This window comes from Scyliorhinus canicula, chromosome 3 (assembly GCF_902713615.1).
Source record: "Scyliorhinus canicula chromosome 3, sScyCan1.1, whole genome shotgun sequence".
NCBI classification, from domain to species: domain Eukaryota; kingdom Metazoa; phylum Chordata; class Chondrichthyes; order Carcharhiniformes; family Scyliorhinidae; genus Scyliorhinus; species Scyliorhinus canicula.
This window is the reverse complement of record NC_052148.1, coordinates 251,130,118-251,151,437: the sequence shown is the minus strand read 5'-3', so window position 1 is coordinate 251,151,437 and position 21,320 is coordinate 251,130,118. Positions and strand designations below refer to the sequence as shown.

The window sequence follows — 21,320 nt, the reverse complement described above, 5'->3', positions numbered from 1 at the left end:
GTTGTTTCACAGAAAAATAGAATGATTTTGTGATATTACTGAATTGTTCCTGGTACATCAATACACTGTAAAAATAGGTTCCTAAATTTGCATAAAGTTTTAAAATCCCCGAAGTGTAGGAACAAATGCATACATTTGGAGTAGTGATGATTTTGATCTCTTGCAAACCAATTAAATCTTGATTACACCGATAAGGCTTTCCTATACCAATTGAAGGGCCACATTTTTCAAACTTGTTAGAAACTTTCCAGCTGCCTATTAAAGAATGTTTTGTTGCCATGGTAACAGTCATTTATTTTGGAAAGATTTTGATTAATTTGGAATAAAAACAAAAGTGGAAAAATTGTGCTTTAATGTTGGTGGCAAAAGTTTAAACAGGGCCCCTGAGAAATCATCGGTTTTGAATTGCCAGTGACGTTTCCTGAAGTTAAATTGAAATTAAGCTACCTCCCTGTTCATGTAGGAATCTTCCATCTTCTTTTGCTACAACGTTCCCAAGAAAATTATTCTCTGAGAGATTTTATTCCTCGAAATTTATATACTCTGCACTTGATCTGAAGGTGTTGACCCTTGATACCTTACTATAGTGAACATGTGAGTCCTGATGTGAGTACTCGCAAGCCATTCAATTGCAAGAATTATAACTGTGAAGCGAGTGACAGCAAAATCACTCAGTAAGAAGGAGCAGGAATCCTGAACAATTTTTCTCCTCGTCTAAACCCAAGATGCTGCGATAATTATATCAACGTTACTGTTGTTACAACTCAGAGCATCTAATTCAGTATAGTTTGGGGATCATATATGAGAGCTTCCTGGTCAGTTACTCACTGTTTCATTGGAGAAGTGACCTCCAGTTCCTGGAGAGACATAGAACATAGAACAGTACAGCACAGAACAGGCCCTTCGGCCCTCGATGTTGTGCCGAGCAATGATCACCCTACTTAAACCCACGTAACCCATATACCCGTAACCCAACAATCCCCCCATTAACCTTACACTACGGGCAATTTGGCATAGCCAATCCACCTAACCCGCACATCTTTGGACTGTAGAAGAGTAAACCAAACATGTGATGCATTCATTAATTCATATCCATATGTTCGGAATGGTTTGTCTTTCGTAAGCTTTGCACTGGCCTTTTGACCAGTTTCATTGTTGTGACCATATGTTTCTGACACTGAAGTGCTAATTGCCTCAGGACCCTGGGTATCAAACTCAGAGTGTTATTCCTCCAACTTGAGTCATTTGTAGGCTTATCTGCTTCAATTACTTGGAAAACCTCTAACTTGATTCTTCTGATCAAGTACCAAAGTGTCAAAATAAGAGGATTTTATTCCCATTGTTTTATTAACACCAAGAGGCAATGGACATGACCAATGCTGGGATTACAATTTGTACTAACTGCTCATACTTCAAGCCAGTCATTTTGCTTTACTTGTATTTAGGCGATTTTCCAAGAAGATTGGCAGCCTGCAATAAGTGTTCAAGGAAAGAATGGTCATTACAATGAGCCAGAATCTGCTGTCGAAATAACGGTGAGAATCATGAAGCTTGCCATTATTTATACATAAATGTTACAGCAACTTCAGGTGAAGGTCAGATATATGGTTAAATGCAAGTATCTAAAAGTTGCTGTCCAAGCTTTGTGCTTCTCCGCCATTAGCTTTGTGGAAATGGCATTTTGCTGTCTGCTTCACCATTGATGTGCACTCAATGTTCTGAAATTACTCTTTTTGTATGGGAGATAGAAACTAAACCTGAACATATATTTTAAGTTAGTAATTAGCGAAAGTATCCGTTGGTGTTTGGGCAATCAGTCTCTGCCACTGAAGTGTGGAGTCTCATTCCTCCTTGTTTTGAATTTTTCAGGAGCTTTTTCTTATTTTTATTTTTTTGTCTTTTTCTCCATCTCTGTCATAACCCCATGGGGAAACCATCACTGATCTGACATGTGGTTATCAATTTTGGCTGAAAAAATAGAAAGACAAATTATTATCTAAATGGAAAGCAGATTCAAGGGGCAGGATTCTCCGTTGGCTGACTCCGAAATCGCGAAACACAGTTGGGCAGAGACTAGATTCTGATTGCAGCAGGTGCCGATTTGACACCAAATCACAATTCTCCGTCACCTAGACAGCAGCGTCAATGCGGTGTGGAACGCACATACAGTGAACACCGTTTGCATGTCATTAGCGAGCTCAACCCGGTATCCTCCGGGGCTTCCACGATGCTCCACCTCCGATGGACCTAGTTCCCAACGGCTTGGTTCACTTGTGCTTTTAAAAATCATGAAACTGGCGTCGTGGCTGCTGAGGGAGAGACAGGAGGGTACGGAAAGTGTCCAACATCACTATAGTTTGCTGACATTTGTGCCACTGGCTGGTGGTTTCTGCCAGGGCCGGGGGGAGGGGGGGGGGGTGCAGAAGGTGGGCTGTGAGGCCGGCGGACGGACATGGAACACCATTGCCGCAGCTGGCAAGGCAGCCATGCAGCTGCGCACGCCACTAATAGCCCATTGTGAACTTAGGGCCATGGGTGGTATAGGTGTCCCCCCATGCCACCTCCCCAGGTGCCCTCTGGCTCCAGCCAACCCATCAGCTGTATGGGCGCACTCCAGCACAACCAGTGCCAGCTTGTTGGTTGGGATAAATGTGTGTGGGGATTGTAATGTGTATGTTCAGCTGCAGCTTGCCAGCCTCCCGAGTGTCAATCACGGACCGAGCAAATCCCGCACCGTTTCTCATTGGAATCAATTGTGTTCCACGTCGCGCAGGTGCTAGCCCCTCCGCAGTCGCTGAATCGATCCAGGTTTAGCGCCAGTTTTGCTGTCGTGAAAGTCCACAAATTCTGCACCAGCGTCAACACTTCATCTCAGAAATGGAGAATCCCGCCGCAGATGCGTCTGGGCAGAGGGATCTGGGCGTCTTTGTTCATGAATCGCAGAAAGTTAGCATGCAGGTACAGAATGTAATTAAAAAACAAATGGAATGTTTGCATTTATTGCAAAAGGACTAAGTGTAAAAGCAGAGAAGTGTTGGTGCAATTGTATAGGGTAGATGTGAGACCACATCTGGAGTATTGTGTCACGTTTTGGTCTCCTTATTTGAGGAAGGATGTGGTGGCATTGGAGGCAATTCAGAGGAGGTTCACCAGATTGATTACAACTGGCTTGTAATGCAGAACAATGCCAGCAGCACGGGTTCAATTCCCGTACCGGCCTCCCCGAACAGGCGCCGGAATGTGGCGACTAGGGGCTTTTCACAGTAACTTCATTGAAGCCTACTTGTGACAATAAGCGATTATTATACTATTATTGTTATGAAAGGGTTGACATATGAGGAGAAATTAAATAGGCTTATACTTGCTGGAGTATGGAAGAACGAGAGAGGATCTGATCAACGTGTATATAATACTAAAAGGGATAAAGTAAATAGAACATAGAACAGTACAGCACAGAATGAGGACTAAATGTTCCCTCTTGTGGGAAAATTTAGAATGAGAGGTCATGGATACAGGTTGAGAGGTGGTAGATTTAGAACTGAGATGAGGAGGAACTATTCTTACAGAGGGTGGTGAATTTGTGGAACTCGCTGTCCCATAGTGCGATAGAGCCTGAGTCATTAAATGGTTTAAGAAAGACTTCCGGTTGCGGCTATGCCTAGATAGGTCGCACGGTCGGCAACTCCTGCCGATAACGGACTTTTGGGCCCTTTTACGGAGCTCCAGCGGCACTTGGACCACGATTCCAGGTGTGGGAAGGAAACTGTGAGGGTCCCCCAGCGCTGTATGGAGTGGACCAGGAATGGGGCAATCAAAAAAGGCGGCTTTGGAGAAGAGAGGAGAACGGGCAGGAAACAACAAGATGGCAGCCGGCGGGGATCAAGCAGTGTGGGCCCAGTGGTCACGGGAGCAGCAGGAGTTTCTCAGAAGCTCCTTCGCCGAGTTAAAAGTGGAGATGTTGGCCCCTATGAAGGCTTCTATTAAAAGGTTGGTGGAGACCCAGAGGATGCAGGGGATGGCGATCAAGTAGGTGCAGCAGAAGGCCTCTGATAACAAGGATGAGATTTTGGGCCTGGCGGTTAGAGTGGAGGCGCACGAGGCTCTGCACAAAAGATGGCAGGAGAGGCTGGAAGACCTTGAAAACAGGTCAAGGAGGCAGAACCTGCGGATTCTGGGTCTCCCTGAAGGCGTGATGGGGTCGGATGCTGGTGCGTATGTGACCTCGATGCTGGGAACGCTGATGGGCGTGGGGGCTTTCCCGCGGCCCCTGGAGCTGGATGGGGCATGCAGAGTCCTGGCAAGGAGGCCTCGGGCGAACGAGCCGCCGAGAGCTGTGGTGGTAAGATTCCACCGCTTCACCGATTAGGAGTGTGTCCTGCGATGGGCGAAGAAGGAGCGAAGTAGCAGATGGGAGAATTGTGAGATCCGTATTTACCAGGACCGGGGTCAGCATGAGTCAGCTGACTTGCGGGAGTGCAATGGGGGGTGAAGGGGGGTTAAGCGAACGCTTGATTAGGGTGGGGGGGGGTTGAGGGGGGAGGGCTGGGATGCTGCTTTGCTGACTGGAGGGGAATCAATTTTCGAAGTAAAGGGGAGAGTCGGGACAGGGAGCCTCCTGGGAGGCTGAAGTGTGTGGGAGGCGCGGGCACGTGGCTGGCTGAAAAAAGGAGATGGACAGGCTGATCACGTGGAATGTGAGGGGCCTGAATGGGCCGGTCAAGAGGGCCCGTGTGTTTTCGCACTTAAGGGGGTTAAAGGCAGACGTAGCCATGCTACAAGAAACGTATCTGAAGGTCGCGGATCAAACCAGGCTGAGGAAGGGATGGGTGGGGCAGGTCTTCCACTCAGGACTGGATGCGAAGACCAGGGGAGTCGCAATCTTGGTGAGCAAGCGGGTGGCATTTGAGGCGGGGGGTATTGCGGCGGATAAAGGGGGTAGATATATTATGGTGAGTGACAAGCTGCAGGGGGCCCGGGTGGTGTTAGTGAATGTGTATGCTCCGAACTGGGACGATGCAGGGTTTATGAAGCGGATGTTGAGTAGGATTCCGGATTTGGAGTCAAGCAGTCTGGTAATGGGGGGGACTTCAACACGGTCCAGGACCCGACACTGGATCAGTCTAGGTCTAGATCGGGTAAGAGGCCGGCAGGGGCCAAGGTCCTGAGGGGGTTCATCGACCAAATGGGGGGAGGGGACCCGTGGAGATTTGCTAGGCTAAGGGCGAATTAGTTTTCTTTCTTCTCCCATGTTCACAAGGCATACTCGCGGATTGACTTTTTCATAGTGAGTAGGGCGCTAATCCCGAGAATGGAGGGGGTAGAGTACTCAGCCATTGCGATTTCGGACCATGCCCCGCACTGGGTGGAGTTGGGGCTGGGAGAGGAGAGAGGCCAACTCCCTCTGTGGAGACTGGACGTAGGACTATTGGCGAATGAGGAGGTCTGTGGGTGGATTCGGAGGAGTATCCAAAGCTATGTGGCAACCAAAGATACTGGGGAGGTTTCAGTGAGTGTGGTCTTGAGGCGCTGAAGGCAGTTAACAGCGGGGACCTAATTTCAGTCAGGGCCCACAGGGAGAAGAGGGAGAGGTTGGTGGGGGAGATACTTCAGGTGGACAGGAGGTATGCAGAATCCCCCGCGGAGGGGATGTTAAAAGCACTCCAGAGTCTGCAGGCGGAGTTTGACTTGCTTACCACAGGGAAGGCAGAGGCTCAGTGGAGGAAGGTACATACTGTATACAGTTCTCGGTACTATATTATAAGATATACCTTAACATTCTGAAGGAGCGGTGTACGAGTATGGGGAGAAGGCAAGCAGGATGCTGGCGCACCAACTGCGGAAGAGAGAGGCGGCCAGGGAAATTGGGGGAATTAGTGACCGGGGGGAGGGGGGGGGGGGGGGGGGGGGGGGGGGGAACGGCGCTGAGTTCGGCAAGGATCAATGAGGTCTTCAAGGACTTTTATGGTAAACTGTATGAGTCAGAACCCCCGGAGGGGGGAGGGGATGAAGCGATTCTTGGACCAACTGAGGTTCCCTAAGGCGGAGGAGGGGCGGGTAGAGGGACTGGAGGCTCCGATTGAGATGGAGGAATTGGCTCAGGGTTTGGAGGGTATGCAGTCGGGCAAGGTCCCGGGACTGGACGGATATCCCGTAGAATTTTACAGGAAATTCTCAGAGCTGTTGGGCCCGTTATTGTTGAGATCCTTCAACGAGGCTAAGGAAAAGGAAACCCTTCCCCCGACGATGTCGCAGACTCTGATCTTGCTCATCCTTAAGTGAGATAAGGAACCGTTGCAATGTGGCTCCTCCAGGCCGATATCACTCCTTAATGTAGATGCCAAACTGTTGGCCAAGATCCTGGCCACCAGAATTGAGGACTGTGTCCCGGGAGTGATCAATGAGGATCAGACGGGATTTGTGAAGGGCAAGCAGCTGAACACGAATGTGCTGAGGCTCCTGAATATGATCATGATGCCCTCGGAAGGAGGGGATGCAGACATGGTGGCGGCAATGGACGCGGAAAAAGCCTTCGATCAGGTGGAGTGGGAGTACCTGTGGGAAGTGTTAGGCAGATTTGGATTTGGCAAGGAATTCATAGGATGGGTTAAATTGCTGTATCAGACCCCTGTCGCGAGTATGTCGACGAACCGGCTGCGGTCGGAGTACTTTAGGCTACATCGAGGAACGAGGCAGGGGTGCCCCCTGTTCTCCCTGCTGTTTGCCCTGGCAATTGAGCCGCTAGACATGGCGCTGAGGGAGTCTAGAAACTGGAGGGGGCTTGTTCGGGGGGGGGGGGGGGGGGGGGGGGGGGGGGGGGAGGAGCATCGGGTTTCACTGTATGGGGATGACCTGCTCCTGTACATTTCGAATCCGGTGGAGGGGATGGGGGAGGTCATGCAGATTCTTAAAGATTTCAGGGACTTTTCGGGGTACAAGTTGAATGTCGGGAAAAGCGAGCTTTTTGTGATACATGCGAGGGGCCAGGAAAAGAGACTGGGAGAGCTACCGCTTAAGATGGTGGAGAGGAGCTTTCGCTATTTGGGCATACAGGTGGCTAAGAGTTGGGATGCCCTGTGCCCTGCACAAGCTCAATCTAGCGCGGCTGGTGGATCAGATGGAGGAGGACTTTAAGAGGTGGGACATGCTGCCGCTTTCCCTGGCGGGCAGGGTGCAGTCCGTGAAGATGACGGTCCTTCCCGGGTTCTTGTTCATCTTCCAGTGCCTTCCCAGCCTCATCCCCAAGTCCTTCTTCAAGCAGGTGAACAGGATTATCACGGGATATGTGTGGGCAAACAAGACCCCGCGTGTTAAGAGACTGTTCTTGGAGCGCAATCGGGGGGGGTTGGGCTGGCGCTGCCGAACTTCTGCAGCTATTACTGGGCAGCGAATATATCCATGATTCAGAAATGGGTGGTAGAGGGAGGGGGGGGGCAGTGTGGAAACGGTTGGAGGAGGCGTCTTGCAGGGACACTAACCTGGAGGCATTGATAACGGCACCGCTGCTGCTCCCGGCGACACGGTACACCACGAGCCCGGTGGTGATGGCGACATTGAGGATCTGGGGTCAGTGGAGACGGCACAGGGGGGAGACAGGGGCCTCAGTCTGGACCCCGATACGGAACAATCACAGGTTCGTTCCAGGTAGAATAGATGGTGGATTCCTAAGTTGGCACAGAGCGGGTATTAAAAGGATGGGGGATTTGTTTATAGACGGGACTTTTGCTAGCCTGAGGGCGCTGGAAGAGAAATTTGGGTTGCCCCCAAGGAATAACTTTAGGTACCTGCAGGTCCGAGCTTTCGTGAGGAAGCAGGTGGGGGAGTTTCCGCTGCTACCGACCCGGAGGATACAGGACAGGGTGGTCTCTGGCGTGTGGGTAGGGGACGGAAAGGTATCAGACATATACCAGGAGCTGCAGGAGGCGGAGGAGGCCTCGGTGGAAGAGCTGAAGGGCAAGTGGGAGGAGGAGCTGGATGAGGGCCTGTGGGCAGATGCCCTGGGCAGGGTCAATTCCTCCTCATCTTGTGCCAGGCTTAGCCTAGTTCAGTTTAAGGTGGTGCACCTGGCGCATATGACAGTGGCGAGAATGAGCAAGTTCTTTGGGGTGGAGGACAGGTGTGTGTGGTGTTCAGGGAGCCCAGCAAACCATGTCCATATATTTTGGGCATGCCCGGCACTTACAGAATTTTGGAGAGTCTTTGCAAAGGCTATGTCCGAGGTCTTGGACACTCGGGTAAAGCCGAGTCTAGGGGATAGCGATATTTGGGGTGTCAAGATCCGGGAGTGCAGGAGTTGAAAGAGGCCGGAGTCTTGGCCTTTGCCTCCTTGGTAGCCCGGAGACGGCTCTTGTTAATGTGGAGGGACGCGAAACCCCCAAGTGTGGAGACTTGGGTCAGTGATATGGCTGGGTTTCTAAGTTTGGAAAGGATAAAGTTTGCCTTAAGCGAGTCCTTGCAGGGGTTGTCCAGGCGGTGGCAACCGTTCCTTGACTTTCTCGCAGAACGTTAAGTGGTCAGCAGCAACAAACCAGAGGGGTGGAGGAGGGATGGGGGGGGGGGGGGGGTTTATTTATTATTATTATGTTTTTTGTTGCTTTCTTTCTGTAGTGGTTTGTAAAATTTTGAATAAAAACAAATTTTTTTAAAAATGGTTTAAGAAAGAGATAGATATATTTTTGATAGAAACTGGGTTAAAGGGATAATGGCAACAGGTGGGGAGGTAGTTTTGAGACCAGGAAGACATCAGCCATGGTCTGATTGAATGGCAGAGCAGGCACGAAGGGCTGAATTGCCTACTTCTGCTCCTAATTCCTATATTCCCTTGTGACTTGTGAGGCTAGATTCTCCGCAGCCCCGCGCCGAAATCGCGTTTGCCGGTCCGGTGATCGTGGAGTATGCCTCGCGGCTGGGGACCCATTGACAGAGGCCAGCCCAGCAATCCTCCGCTCCCGACCGGCCAAGTTCCTGAAGGCATGGAACTAACCTGGTATTGCCGGTCGGGTTCTGGTGTGGAGGCTGCGGACTCAGTCTGCGGCCGCCCTGGTGGGGGCGGGGGGTGGGGGATCGGACACCAGAGGGGGACCTTTTAGGCGGCCGGGGGTTAGATCCACGCGGTCAGATGCTCGGGCACATGGCTGATTTGGGGGGGGGGGCAATTTTTATGTCTGCCTCCGCGGTCCGAGTCCGCCATGGAGCTCCACGAGGTGCATGCACGGTCTCAAAATCGGAAGTGCGGGGGCGAAATCTGCAGCGAAAGCTGAGTGAATTACTCCGGGTCCCTGCTAGCTCCCTGCAGGGCATTGAATTAGCTGTACTTTTTTCCAGGAATTTCGAGAGTAAAACTCCAGCATTTTTACGCCGGCGTGGGGACTTTAGTCCCATTTTGGAAGAATCCAGCCTGTGGAGTACGAGCTTCCCAGATAGGGGGTGGAGGCCAACCACCTGGGGCTCATTATGTACTGATAAAAGCTGGGCCCAGACAGACTGGTCCTCCCTGCAAGGATTGTACTGGGAACAAGATGCTGCTGTGCCTAGAACTTTGTACATAATTAAAATAAATTAATGTCATTTTTTGCCTGCTTCCTCAAGTTACTCCACTTCTAATCCAGTCTTTCATTCCCTCTTTTTCTACACTTGATTACACATTGAATTACCATTGACACCCTTCTTTTCAATTCTTGTTTGTTAATTTGCCAATGTTTAAATCTTATTGTTCACAGAGACCCCCTCTTGATTTTTCTGGTCACTTAAGTTTCCGATGTTCTTTTATCCTCACTCGGCCATTGTAACATTGTTTGGGCAACTTTGGGAGCCACATTGTTTTGAGCTGGTGGGTGCAGGTATATCTAACTAACTGATGGCAGATGCCATTAGATAATAATCTTTATTGTTGTCACAAGTAGGCTTACATTAACACTGCAATGAAGTTACTGTGAAAGTACCCCAGTCGCCACATTCCGGCGCCAGTTTAGGTACACAGAGGAAGAATTCAGAATGCCCAAATTACCTAACAGCATGTCTTTTGGGACTTGTGGAAAGAAACCGGAGCACCCAGAGGAAACTCGTGCAGACCAGGGGAGAACTTGCAGACTCCGCGCACACAGTGACCCAAGCTGGAATCAAACCTGGGACCCTGGCGCTATGCAGAAACAGTGCTAACCACTGTGTTACCATGCTGCTTGCTGCAGCAAAACCTGTCTCAATTATCTTGCCCTCAGCTTCATTCATGTCTCGTTCCAAATACAAGTTGTTTCGTTGTAACCCACATGTAGCTGCAATTCTGTGATCCCTCTGGTTCAGACAATTTGCAGATCTGGGGCGGAATTCTCCCCTACCCAGCAGCGCGGGGGCTCCTGGCGTAGCGGAGTGGCGCCAACCACTCAGGCGTCGGGCCTCCCCAAAGGTGCGGAATTCTCCGCACCTTTAGGGGCTAGGCCCGCTCCGCCGGCCGGCGCGAATGGCCTTTGGCGCCACGCCGCCCGGCGTCGGTGCTGGCCGAAAGGTCTTCGCCGGTCGGCGTGAGTCTGCGCATGCGCCAGAGCGTCAGCGGCCGCTGACGTCACCACCGGCGCATACGCAGTGGAGGGGGTCTCTTCCGCCTCCGCCATGGTGGAGGCCGTGGCGGCGGCGAAAGAAAAAGAGTGCACCCACGGCACAGGCCCGCCCGCCGATCGGTGGGCCCCGATCGCGGGCCAGGCCACCGTGGGGGCACCCCCCCCCAGGGTCCAATCGCCCCGCGTCCCCCCAGGACCCAGGGGCCTGCTCGCGCCGCCTGCTCCCGCCGGCACAGAGGTGGTTTAAACCACACTGGCGGGAGAGGCCCGACAGCAGCGGGACTTCGGGCCGGAGAATCGCCGCGTGGGGCCCGCCGAGCGGCACGGGGGCCCCGCCAACCGGCGGGCCGTGATTCCCGCCCCCCGCCGTTTCCCAGGTGGCGGAGAATTCCGGCCACGGTGGGGGCAGGATTTACGGCAGCCCCGGGCGATTCCCCGACCCTGCGGGGGGTCGGAGAATTCCGCCCCTGATGAGGGCCTTTCTCTCGAGTTTGTTTTCAATATTAGTTACGAAAAATCTTTGAGCCGAAGGAAAACCTGAGATTTTACTGCGCCCACTTTTGAGTAATCTCTTTAAATACTTAAAGAATGCGTTGCTTCCCTTTGTGAAATGTTGCATATAAATGGTGTACGGTATAATTGAGCAGCAGAGGATTTCAGTGAAGCGCAATATTCAGCATGTTAGATTTTTTTAACATTGCCCACTTGGATTGTGAAACACTCTGCAGTGAAATTCTAAATTTTGTCATCTGAATCGGGGTTATGTCTGGAAAAACATAGCTGTAGACTGTCTATCCACAAATACCATTGATGCTATACTATAATATCAAAATAATGATTTGTGAGATGGCTGATAGAACATAGTCAGCATTGTTATCAGTTGTCAGGATGGGAATCATCTCTGCTATCAAGAAAGATGCAATATCCGGAAACAGCTGTAAATTGTAATTTAAAAATAACTGTACGCTCTTAGTTGCATTAGAACCTGCACCACAGTGTTAGCAATCGGACAAGGCGGGCTTAAACTAGAATGTAGAGTTAGGCTAATTTATCATTTGTCATTGCTGACAGTGCATTAATACCTTATCTGTAAGGAACCATTACCTTCTACATTGTATCTGTAAGATAGAATAACTGATGATGATAAAAGGAAGTTAGTGGCGAGGCTCATTCATCATGAGTGGTGAATGCAAATAATGCCTGAAGCATGTCAGAAAGATGGCCATTGCTTTCCTGTATTGCTAACTGCTGTCAACAAGCTTTAATGTAATTTACCTAATTTTCCTATTAATGTTGGCACTTTAACAAGGGTACAGGAGTTGTAGAATTACCTTTCAACAAAAATACATGAAACAGCATATGGCTTGTGCTGATTAGCATAATACTGATGGTAGCATAATACTGCTGCAATATTTTGGTAGAATCTAGCAAAAGAAATGAATCAATACAGTAACATGAAGTTTTATTTGCCTCTTATTTATCTCAATATCATTTCCATGGCAACCTCTCAGAAACATTGGACACTGTGTACAAGCAATAATTTGTAAAGCTTAATCAAAATTATGACCTCCAAAATAAGTGAAAGGTTCAAAACATTGTCCTGATTTATTTGTCTTGTCATGGCAGGTTCCCTCTTCAGACTTGAACCAGCAAGGGAAGAGTGACTGCAAGGAGGAACCAGACTGGTGGCGAGAAGCACTGTACCCACAACCATTTTCTGGGATCGAGTGTGCAGGCAAGTCAATGATAAAATAGTTTTTTTTTTAAATTTAGAGTACCCAATTCATATTTCCAATTAAGGGGCAATTTAGTGTGGCCAATCCACCTACCCTGCACACCTTTGGGTTGTGGGGGCGAAACCCATGCAGACTCTGGGAGAATGTCCAAACTCCACACGGACAGTGACCCAGAGCCAGGTTTGAATTTGGGACCTCGGCGCTATGAGGCTGCAGTGCTACCCACTGCGCCACCGTGCTGCCCATAAAATACAGTTATAAAGTTAGATTAAATACTAGAAAGGGGGAATGAGTGAATAGGAACAAAAGTAAGAGATGTTTTTTCCCACCAATATCCCATTCCTTTGAACTGTTTTTAAACCTGTAATAATGTTCTGTCTTGAATGGCAATTCAGAGGCCTGAGATCAAAATTCTGTTCCACCAATTAAAAATTAAGTGGTAAAGCATTTCAGTTCCTATTAAACAATTGAAAAGAAACTAATTCTCCATTTTTGTTTATCATCACAAGTACAAATGAAAATATATTATTCAATTTATTGGTTTCGTTATAAATCTACAGCAATGTTTTTTTTAAATCTAGGAAGTTACTTTGGCTTCATAATGTTGTGTTCTTATTGTTTTTCTCTAGAATGTTACACTGATGCCAAGGAAAAGGATGGAACTGAGTGTCCAATTTTAAGAGGACATTCACACAATGGAGATTGTCTTCTTCAGTTAGACTTGGTAAGTTAACCAAGTGTTAAAAATCTTTTTCCAGTGATAAATGTTTCAATTTTACATTGAAACATAAATCCCTTAACACGAAATGACAGTTACAGTGTTTACTTTAAGCTGTTTTTCTTGAGAACTGAATGTTCAGTATCCGGAAGAGTTACTTCAGAGAGAAACACAAGACCTATTGAATTACTGAAGTTTTGTACAGATAATGTCTGAGTAAAATTCATATTTCTTAATCTAGACTTGCATCTGCTAAAAGCATATTTCTGTTTAACTATTATTTTAAGACAGTCGTGCACGCTCTCCTAACTTTTATCACCCCAAGCACATTAGGTCTAAAATCTCTGCTTCATATTCACATAAACATTAACACTTCCCTCACACTACATTAAATTGCTTGCTGTATTTCCATTGCAATGTAATATAAAGTGAGGTAGTACAATTAAAATTGTACTGTATAAATGAAGATTTGGACTTTGATATCTTGCTCACAGATCTGACACATTCTGCTTGAAAATGTAGAAATAAAGATAATTCAGTTCAGTGTGATATTGTTACAGAAATAATTTTTTTATGTTGAATTATCCTGAAAGATCAAATAAAGGTTGTGTAGAGGGTGAACGCATTGTCTTTTTAAAGAACCTGACTAGGTTTAACTTCAGCTCAGACTGATGGGATGAAGGATTCTCTTCTGTACTTATTATAAGGATCCTATTTGAAGTAAACTTGGCTAGTCGAAACATAATTCCCAATGGCAGCAAAACTGTTCCTAATTTGGCAGCATCACAAGGGAGGGACAAAAGAGGGATTAGAAGAATAATGAAAAGGATAATTTAACTATAGCAGCGAGGGATCCTTTCCTAAGATTGGTAGATGTACACTATTTAAGAATATTGTTGCATTATTTTATCTCTGATCCATACTAAATGGGAATGTCTGATGTAGCTATGGCTTTCTAGAAGAGGAAATATACTCTAGCCCTTGCATCCCAGCCCCTCGCCTGCCAAGAACTACATCTTGAGTACAAATAAAATCAAATGTAGAACTTGAAGTCAGGTAACTTGTTTAGATTGTAATCTGTTATAACATACAATTAAAAGTCTGGCTAAAAAGGTGCTTTAAAATATGCAATTTAAAAATCAAATAATTTGCCTTTTGTTTAGGGTTTCAACAGTCTGGTATTGAGACAATCCAGAACTTTCAAGCCTCCTGTGTAACTGCATAATTATAGCTGAGCTAGAAGATTTATATTTGCTCAGAAACCCTTATTCAATGCAAATTGTTTTGATTCAGATGTTAAATATTGATCCAGATTTTGCAGTTGTAATGACTGTAAAATGTCAGTGTTCATTCTCTCTGTGAAAATGACAGCAGCTTCTGGCATCAGCATATGCACATTTAAACACCGAGATCCAGAGGTTGCTTTCAGCGATTCACTGCTTCTCCATGAAGTATGTTGTTGAAGTCCTCACAGATGGAAATCTTTAAAAGTCACTGACGTGACGTGAACTTCCACTTATTGCACTTTCTGATTTTGCCGAGACAAACCTCCCATGCATTGTTGAATAAGGTGTAACTGCATTTTTAAGAGTGCTCTAAGTTGTAATTACCACTCATAATCTCTCTGGCTCTTACACAAGTATAAATTTAGGTTTTTTAATATCACGTTTCTCAATTGTGAGAAATTCCATTGATTTTAATATTCTTAAAGTTTAATATTTCAGGTTCTGCTTTGTCCCCTATTCTTGTAAGCCCTATTCTTTGTTTTGTTCTTGGTAAAATGATTAAAAGGGAGGTGCTATTCAGTACATTTTATTTGCCGGTTTGCCATCTGTGAGAATTCTTCGGTGTAATTGGCTGCTGAGCTTGCTTGATGACATTACGGTTGCTGGATTCTGGGGTTGAACAGTGAAATTAATGCTACAGTGATGGCTAAATTTTGTGGGCAGCTTTCTGCAAGGTCAGCAGCAATTGCTGCCGCTTCACCATTGACTGCAAAATCTGGGTTATTTAGAGTATTCGCCTTAAATGCAACCAGGACAGGAACAATCCATCAAATCTAGAACAAAATGATTGCATTTTTATTATTTCTAAATCTAATGCAAAGAGAAACTTTATTATTTTAATTTCAGTAAGTGATTGAGCAAAGAATTAAAGGTATGAATTGCGTAGCTTTAAATAGTGAACATTTTGAAGAATTGTAATATTTTTCTATCTTAGCAGACTACAGCAGCCTGTGAGGTGAACTGCAGAGTAGAGCATGACTCTGGAGGGAGGTCAGCTGTCATTCGCAGGAAGCTTTTCTCCAGTGACTGTTCAAGCTCAGATGAAACTGCTTCAGAAGGCGGAAGTGACTGGGATGACCCTCCAGATGAAGAGCTTTTTTCTCGCACACATCTTTAATTCTGCGCAGCTGCTTCCAGCTAGAAAGCAACGGCCCTTTTAATAAGTTCACAACTCTCTTGTTGAGAACTTATTGCTCTTTCAAAAAATCTTTAGTTTTCTTTTCATTTAACTTCTTTAGATAGGTATTTATCTTTCTCTTCTTGTAGGTTTCACTGTTCGGCATTGAATGCAATACCATGACAGAAAAACTAAGATAGTTTATTGAAACCTTGGCTTTTTCAACTAGTATAGGTTGTGTTTGTCAAAGAATGATTGTGCATGTGCCTATCTTACTAGCACAATGCTTATTTTGCTGATTAATTACTACCGCTTTCATTACTACTGTAGAACTACCATTGTCACTAGGACTACAATGTCTACTACAACTTCTGCTATTCAGAGGCTCTTAGCATATGGCACAGTGTAATGCTTTGTTGTAAAAGAATTGGGAGATAAATACTTCAAGCTAAACTTTTCACATAACTAGATCAGTGCCTTTCTGAATGCAGGAGAACAGCATGGATGAATAGACTCAAATCATCTAATTGAAACCTGTTGTCTCACTTCAAAGTAGGAATGACAAGATTGTGCTTTAGAGCCAGAATAAGTATAAATACCTTTTTTCTTGAATGATTCTAAATGCGTTTGCATAAAATTGAGAAGTTTAGTGAGTATGGCTTGTGAACTGCTAACTGTGAAAGCCCAGGATTTTACAAAGTTGTGCGACAGTTTCGGTGTAAAGGTTTGGGTTGATCAAACAGAACGAGACTAATTTTACTTGGAACTTAGGCATCAGTATTAAACAAGAGGGTGGTAAAACCGTGTATTCTCGCTGTGTGAGAAATCCTGAGCCAATGCAGTTAGTCCATGTTGTGGCTGTGATTTTGTAGATCTTAGCAGAATTCGTTTTGTGTTTTGGAGGGGTGTGAGGAACCATTCTGGCATTTACTTGTGCTGACTACAAGAACCAAGTGTGGACTTAAAACTTAATCTCATTTACATGTGTGACTGCAGTAGTGATTGTTGCTTCATGTGGCTTGCTTTGAGGTTTTATTTTTCCTTATTTTGTAACACTGGTGTCATAAACATCTCTTTGACATCATAATGTAATTGTTGAATATCTTTCACACCCTTGTGCTTTGAATCTGCAAAATGAAAAGCCAAGGGGAACAATATTCTGATCATCAGGTGCAACTAGTCATGAGTGCTTTCAACTTCATGACTGGCCACCTGGATCCCATGACTGTAATCGCTGGTTACGACAGAGATCAAAAATTCAAGTTAAGTTTTCTTGAACTTGGATTTATACTAGGAACAGAGTAACCACAGAACTTATCATGGCGATAATTGATATTATAATAAGAAAGTAGAAGGATTGAGTTGAATTAGCTTTGGGATAAATTCAGCATCCAGAACTGTTCTAAGCTGCAACATTATTTTTTTGTTGCCATGTATAAGCCAGATGTAAAATATGGAATAATAGTTTGCACATAAGTTTGACAGAGATGGCTATTATGCTCTGTGCAGTGAAACAGTCAGCAGTTTTAAGCATTAACATTTTAAATTTTACAAAACATCTATCAAGGCCCTTTCTGTAGACTAATTTTTGATTGGATATTATTTTATTTGAAACAAAGCTTATGTAAACTAGCAAAAACAAATGATACAGCTTTAAGAAATTCATAACCATTATTTTACATAGGGTTATAGAATTTTTAAAAATGGCTATGGATGTTAACCAGAACAGAGGATTGAAAGCCTTCTCTAAATCATATTTGCTTAAGTTATGATTTCTTTTTAGAGCTGCTTATACAGACGAAAAGGGACTTCATGTCGGGTGATGCATGAGCCTGACAAAAAGAGTAATATAATGTTGTATCATCGAGGGAAAGAAGAAAAGGCTTGAGAAGTGGGTTAGGGAATAATGAAATGTTTACACATGTCACCTGTACTAGTTTCCATATTTACAAGATTCAAAAAACAAAAAAGCAGCATTCAATTGGGATAGTTTGAGAAATGTGATTTCAAGTTTCTTATGGTCAGGTTTTCAACTGAGTGGTTTATTGAGAAATTGCAGGGAAGGGGAGTTTTATTTGTCATCTATTGCAAGCAGGATGAAAAGACAACATAGAACTCACTGTAGAATAGTGTATACCATGGCACTGAAACCTGAGTTCCCCATTTCTCAGTTGTTAGCCTTTTTCTAATTTTTGCTTAAAGTGGTTGTATTGTTCTCTGATTTCATGTACACCAGAGTAACTGATTTTGTTTCATTGTGGAATTACTTTACACCTAAATAAAGACTCAAAAGTAAAATCCAATGAGCAGTATTTTTCTTTTTTATGTTGATTGCTCTTTGTACAATATTCATTTAAGTCCCATTTTTAAAAATGCTTTTACATCAGGGACATTCACTTATTAACATTATCTGTTGAGACCTACCTTAAGCAGTGACTTGCTCAAGGATCATAAAGCAAATGTTTAAAGTTTATTCTTTTAAAATATCCCAATACAATGCAATGCTGATGGGCTCTAAATTCTAACATCTGTAATCGCTGGTTTCTGAGGTTTGGGTTAAGCCACAAACAATCCCAGATATATTGAATATCGCTATAATTTTCTCCCCAATTTCACTCTCTTTTCACCTCATGCCCAAAGTGCTAACATTTGGTTCTCTGTGGGTATCAGCATTCATCTAGTGTTTCTGAAAAATATCCATTGTTAGTGTGAGTGTGAACAGTGACTCCTGTAACATGCCCTGAATCAACTCGCCAAACCTCCTTTGATAGCATCTTCCAAATCCATGATCCCCAGAAGAACAAGGGCAGCAAGCGCATGGGAACACCACATGTAAGTTCCTCTCCAAGCAACATACCATTCTGACTTGAAACTATATTGTCGTTCCTTCACGGTCATCTGGTTCAGAGTCCTGGTACTTCCTCTTGAGTGTATCTACACCACAAGGTCTGCAGCACTTTAAGAAGCAATCTCACCATCATCTGTTTAAAGCAGTTGGGGATGGGCAACAAACAAATGCTGGTCTAGCTATCTGTAGAATTGCTTTTTAAAAATTGTTTACAGCCTTTAAAATCTGCTGAGAAGTCTCCTAAAACTACCATTTTTTGAAAATGTATTTCAGAATGCATTTTTATTGGAATGACCCATCAATTTCATAATCCTCATAAAATTGAACAAATGTTAGATCTTCCTCATGAATTAAACTGCATAGTCAGTCTTTGCTATGAGGTTTTGCAATGCTGCATATATGATGTATAGAATACTTTAATATTTAGTCAATAGCATCGCCATTGTCTATACCATTAAAAACAGTTAAATTGGTTTAGTGGCCACAGAGGAGTCCAAAGAAGAGGCGGAAAGAAACTTATTTTATTACAAAGTAAACTATATACAGTACATGTCAGGTCCCAGCCGGGACTACTCCTACTCGGCTCCCATCTGGGCCGGCTTTTGTGCTGGAGTCCATTTACTCCAGTGATGGGCCACTGCTCCTCTGGGGAAACACGTATTCTACAAGGCTCATGGGGAGGCTAATTGGTCCATCCCCGTTGGCCTTGTGCGGGTTATAACGGTTGGTAACAAATAGATTTAGACCCCAATGATAATGGGGCAACATGGAGGATGCCGAGGAGCTTGAAAGCAGGCAAAAAAAACAGTAAGGCCAGGGACTTCACAAAGAGTCACACAGAGTCAAAACACTAACTCTTTCTCCATAGTTGCAGCTATACCTGTCAAGTTTTTCCAGGATTCCTTTTTTATTTCAGGGACTAAGGTCCTGCCAAAAGATCAGGACCACAATTGGGACTGCAGGGTCTCAAGGCATTCTTCTGCGGCCTCATTGCCCACAATGGATTCTGTAAAGAACTAATCTCCCATCCTTATCTTATGATGTGGAGGTGCTGGCGTTGGACTGGGGTGGGCACCGTAAGAAGTCTTACAACACCAGGTTAAAGTCCAACAGGTTTGTTTTGAATCACTAGCTTTTGGAGCACAGTTCCGTCCTTATCTTAAACAGTTTGTACCTCCCACCTTGGGTTTGCTGTGGTGCAGCTGTTAGAATGGGCATCGTGATAACTGTTAAGTTTTTGGTTGTGACACTGAGTTGTGTTATTGGGCTGCAGCTTAATTAGGCCTCTGTCTATTAAGAAAGCCTTGTCGATGGCCTGATTTGAGTTTGTTAAAAATTTTAAATGTCTGGGAAGTCAGTGGGTTTGAGTTAGGAGGTAATGTTTTTAAAAAGTATGGCTCCTGAGTGTTGGGAGTGAGGGGGTTAATACGGGACTTTTAGAATTTTGCCACTCATTAGTCCTTCATACTACAGGCTGAAATGCATTGCAAGTTAGAAAAATGAAGCAGAATTTATAGAACATTTATTCTTGGTATTTTTTAAATGATATAGCGCTGTTCAAATAATAAAAACTGCCAGGTTTATGTAACAAAAGCAGTGTGGCTGCTTTTCAATCCTTTCATGGAAGCCTCCAAAGTACATTGAGAAGTTATCAGTTGACCCGGTGGATTGGTAGAAATTGAATCTCATTTTGTACTGTAGAGAGCAGTAAGGGGTTTAAAATTGAATTTTAGGTAAATACTGAAAAATATACATTTTAATTGATTCCGCTATAATCAAAATCCATGATTTAATAATTATGGAAGGATGTTGATTTCCTTTTACCAGATGGTTCTAGTTGGGATATTTCTAAAGGAAAAACCTACCTATGTTAATAAATATACATATTTTCTTTTGAATCCCTTGAATAATTGTTAAGGCTAGTAAGTAACGTGGAAAGTCTTGGCACCATGATAGTGAGAAAACATTTGTAACTCAGAAACTCAGTTTTGTTTGCAGATCCTTGGAAGCGTGTAACTCTCCATTTGGATGAAGAGATTTGTATTTGCAAGAACACTGAACTGTTTAAAGACCATGAAGGATAATAAATTGTTTGGGTGCTGCTGGAGTTCACCAAGATATTGCCATTGCCTGGTCAAATCCCAGAATCACAGAAAATGTATGGTGCAGAAAGAGGCTATTTGGCATATTGTGCCTGCATTGGCTCTCCAAATGAACATATTATGACTTTGTGCCATTTTCTCCTGTCTTCTCCTTGTTCCCTTACACATTGTTTCTATTCAACTAATCAACTAAAGCCTTTTGAATGCCTAAGTTGAACCTGCCTCCACCACACTTCCAGGCAGTGCATTCCAGACCCAAAGCACTTGCTGTGTGAAAAAGCTCTTCCTCGCATCACATTTGGGCCTTTTGCAAGTCACTTTAAATCCATGCCCTCTCGTTCTCGATCCTTTTACAAGTAGGAGCAGTTTCTCCCAATATATCCTGTCCAGCCCCCTCAATTTTGAACACTTTTATCAAATCTTCTTGACAATGGAAATGTTTCTTTGTAGTCAAATGAAGAAATCACATTGAATGGGGGTGATTTCAACCTACATTAGCTGTCAGCGAGAAAGGCAAAGCGGGTGCAAAACATGACGAGAATCGGCAAGTGCGATTCTCACTGGCGAGATCGAATTTTTCAGCCCCTTTGCCAGTGACGTAATTAAAATTCCGCCACATCCAATCATTAGTGAGCCCTCCCGCTGGGTCTTCCTCCTTCACTGAATATTTATTGGGCATCAGCGTGATGTCACACCTGCGAAGGGGATATTGGAGTTAGCACTCAGGTCACCGTCAACCTCCAGGGTGTCAATTACAGAGGATGTAGGCAACCCAAATAAGTACAATTCAGAGTTGGGCAGGGTGGGGGGGTTTAGGCTTGGCATCTCGGGGGGAGGGGGTGTTGCTCGCAGGCCTTGATGACTTTCATTTGCTGTAAGTTTAAGGATTTTGCTTCCCATGTCTTCTTTGCTGGGTTTGTGGCGATATCACCGCTGAGGGATGGCCCTTCTAGAGTAGCAGCT

At 44.9% G+C, this 21,320-nt stretch overlaps 1 protein-coding gene across 4 annotated transcripts in view; it reads left to right on the top strand.

Annotated features, from left to right (window-relative positions):
* kiaa0232 (KIAA0232 ortholog) overlaps positions 1 to 21,320 on the top strand; it is a 129,668-nt gene that overhangs the window by 92,938 nt on the left and 15,410 nt on the right. The window contains exons 7-10 of one of the 4 annotated variants that reach the window (XM_038792532.1): positions 1,446 to 1,535; positions 12,177 to 12,285; positions 12,916 to 13,010; positions 15,228 to 17,710. In XM_038792532.1, coding sequence (XP_038648460.1) covers positions 1,446 to 1,535; positions 12,177 to 12,285; positions 12,916 to 13,010; positions 15,228 to 15,407 — 474 coding nt within the window. In that variant the 3' untranslated portion in view covers positions 15,408 to 17,710. Of the gene's footprint in view, positions 1 to 1,445; positions 1,536 to 12,176; positions 12,286 to 12,915; positions 13,011 to 15,224; positions 17,711 to 21,320 lie in introns of those variants that run through there. The other 3 variants (XM_038792531.1, XM_038792533.1, XM_038792534.1) reach the window with 3 other exon arrangements.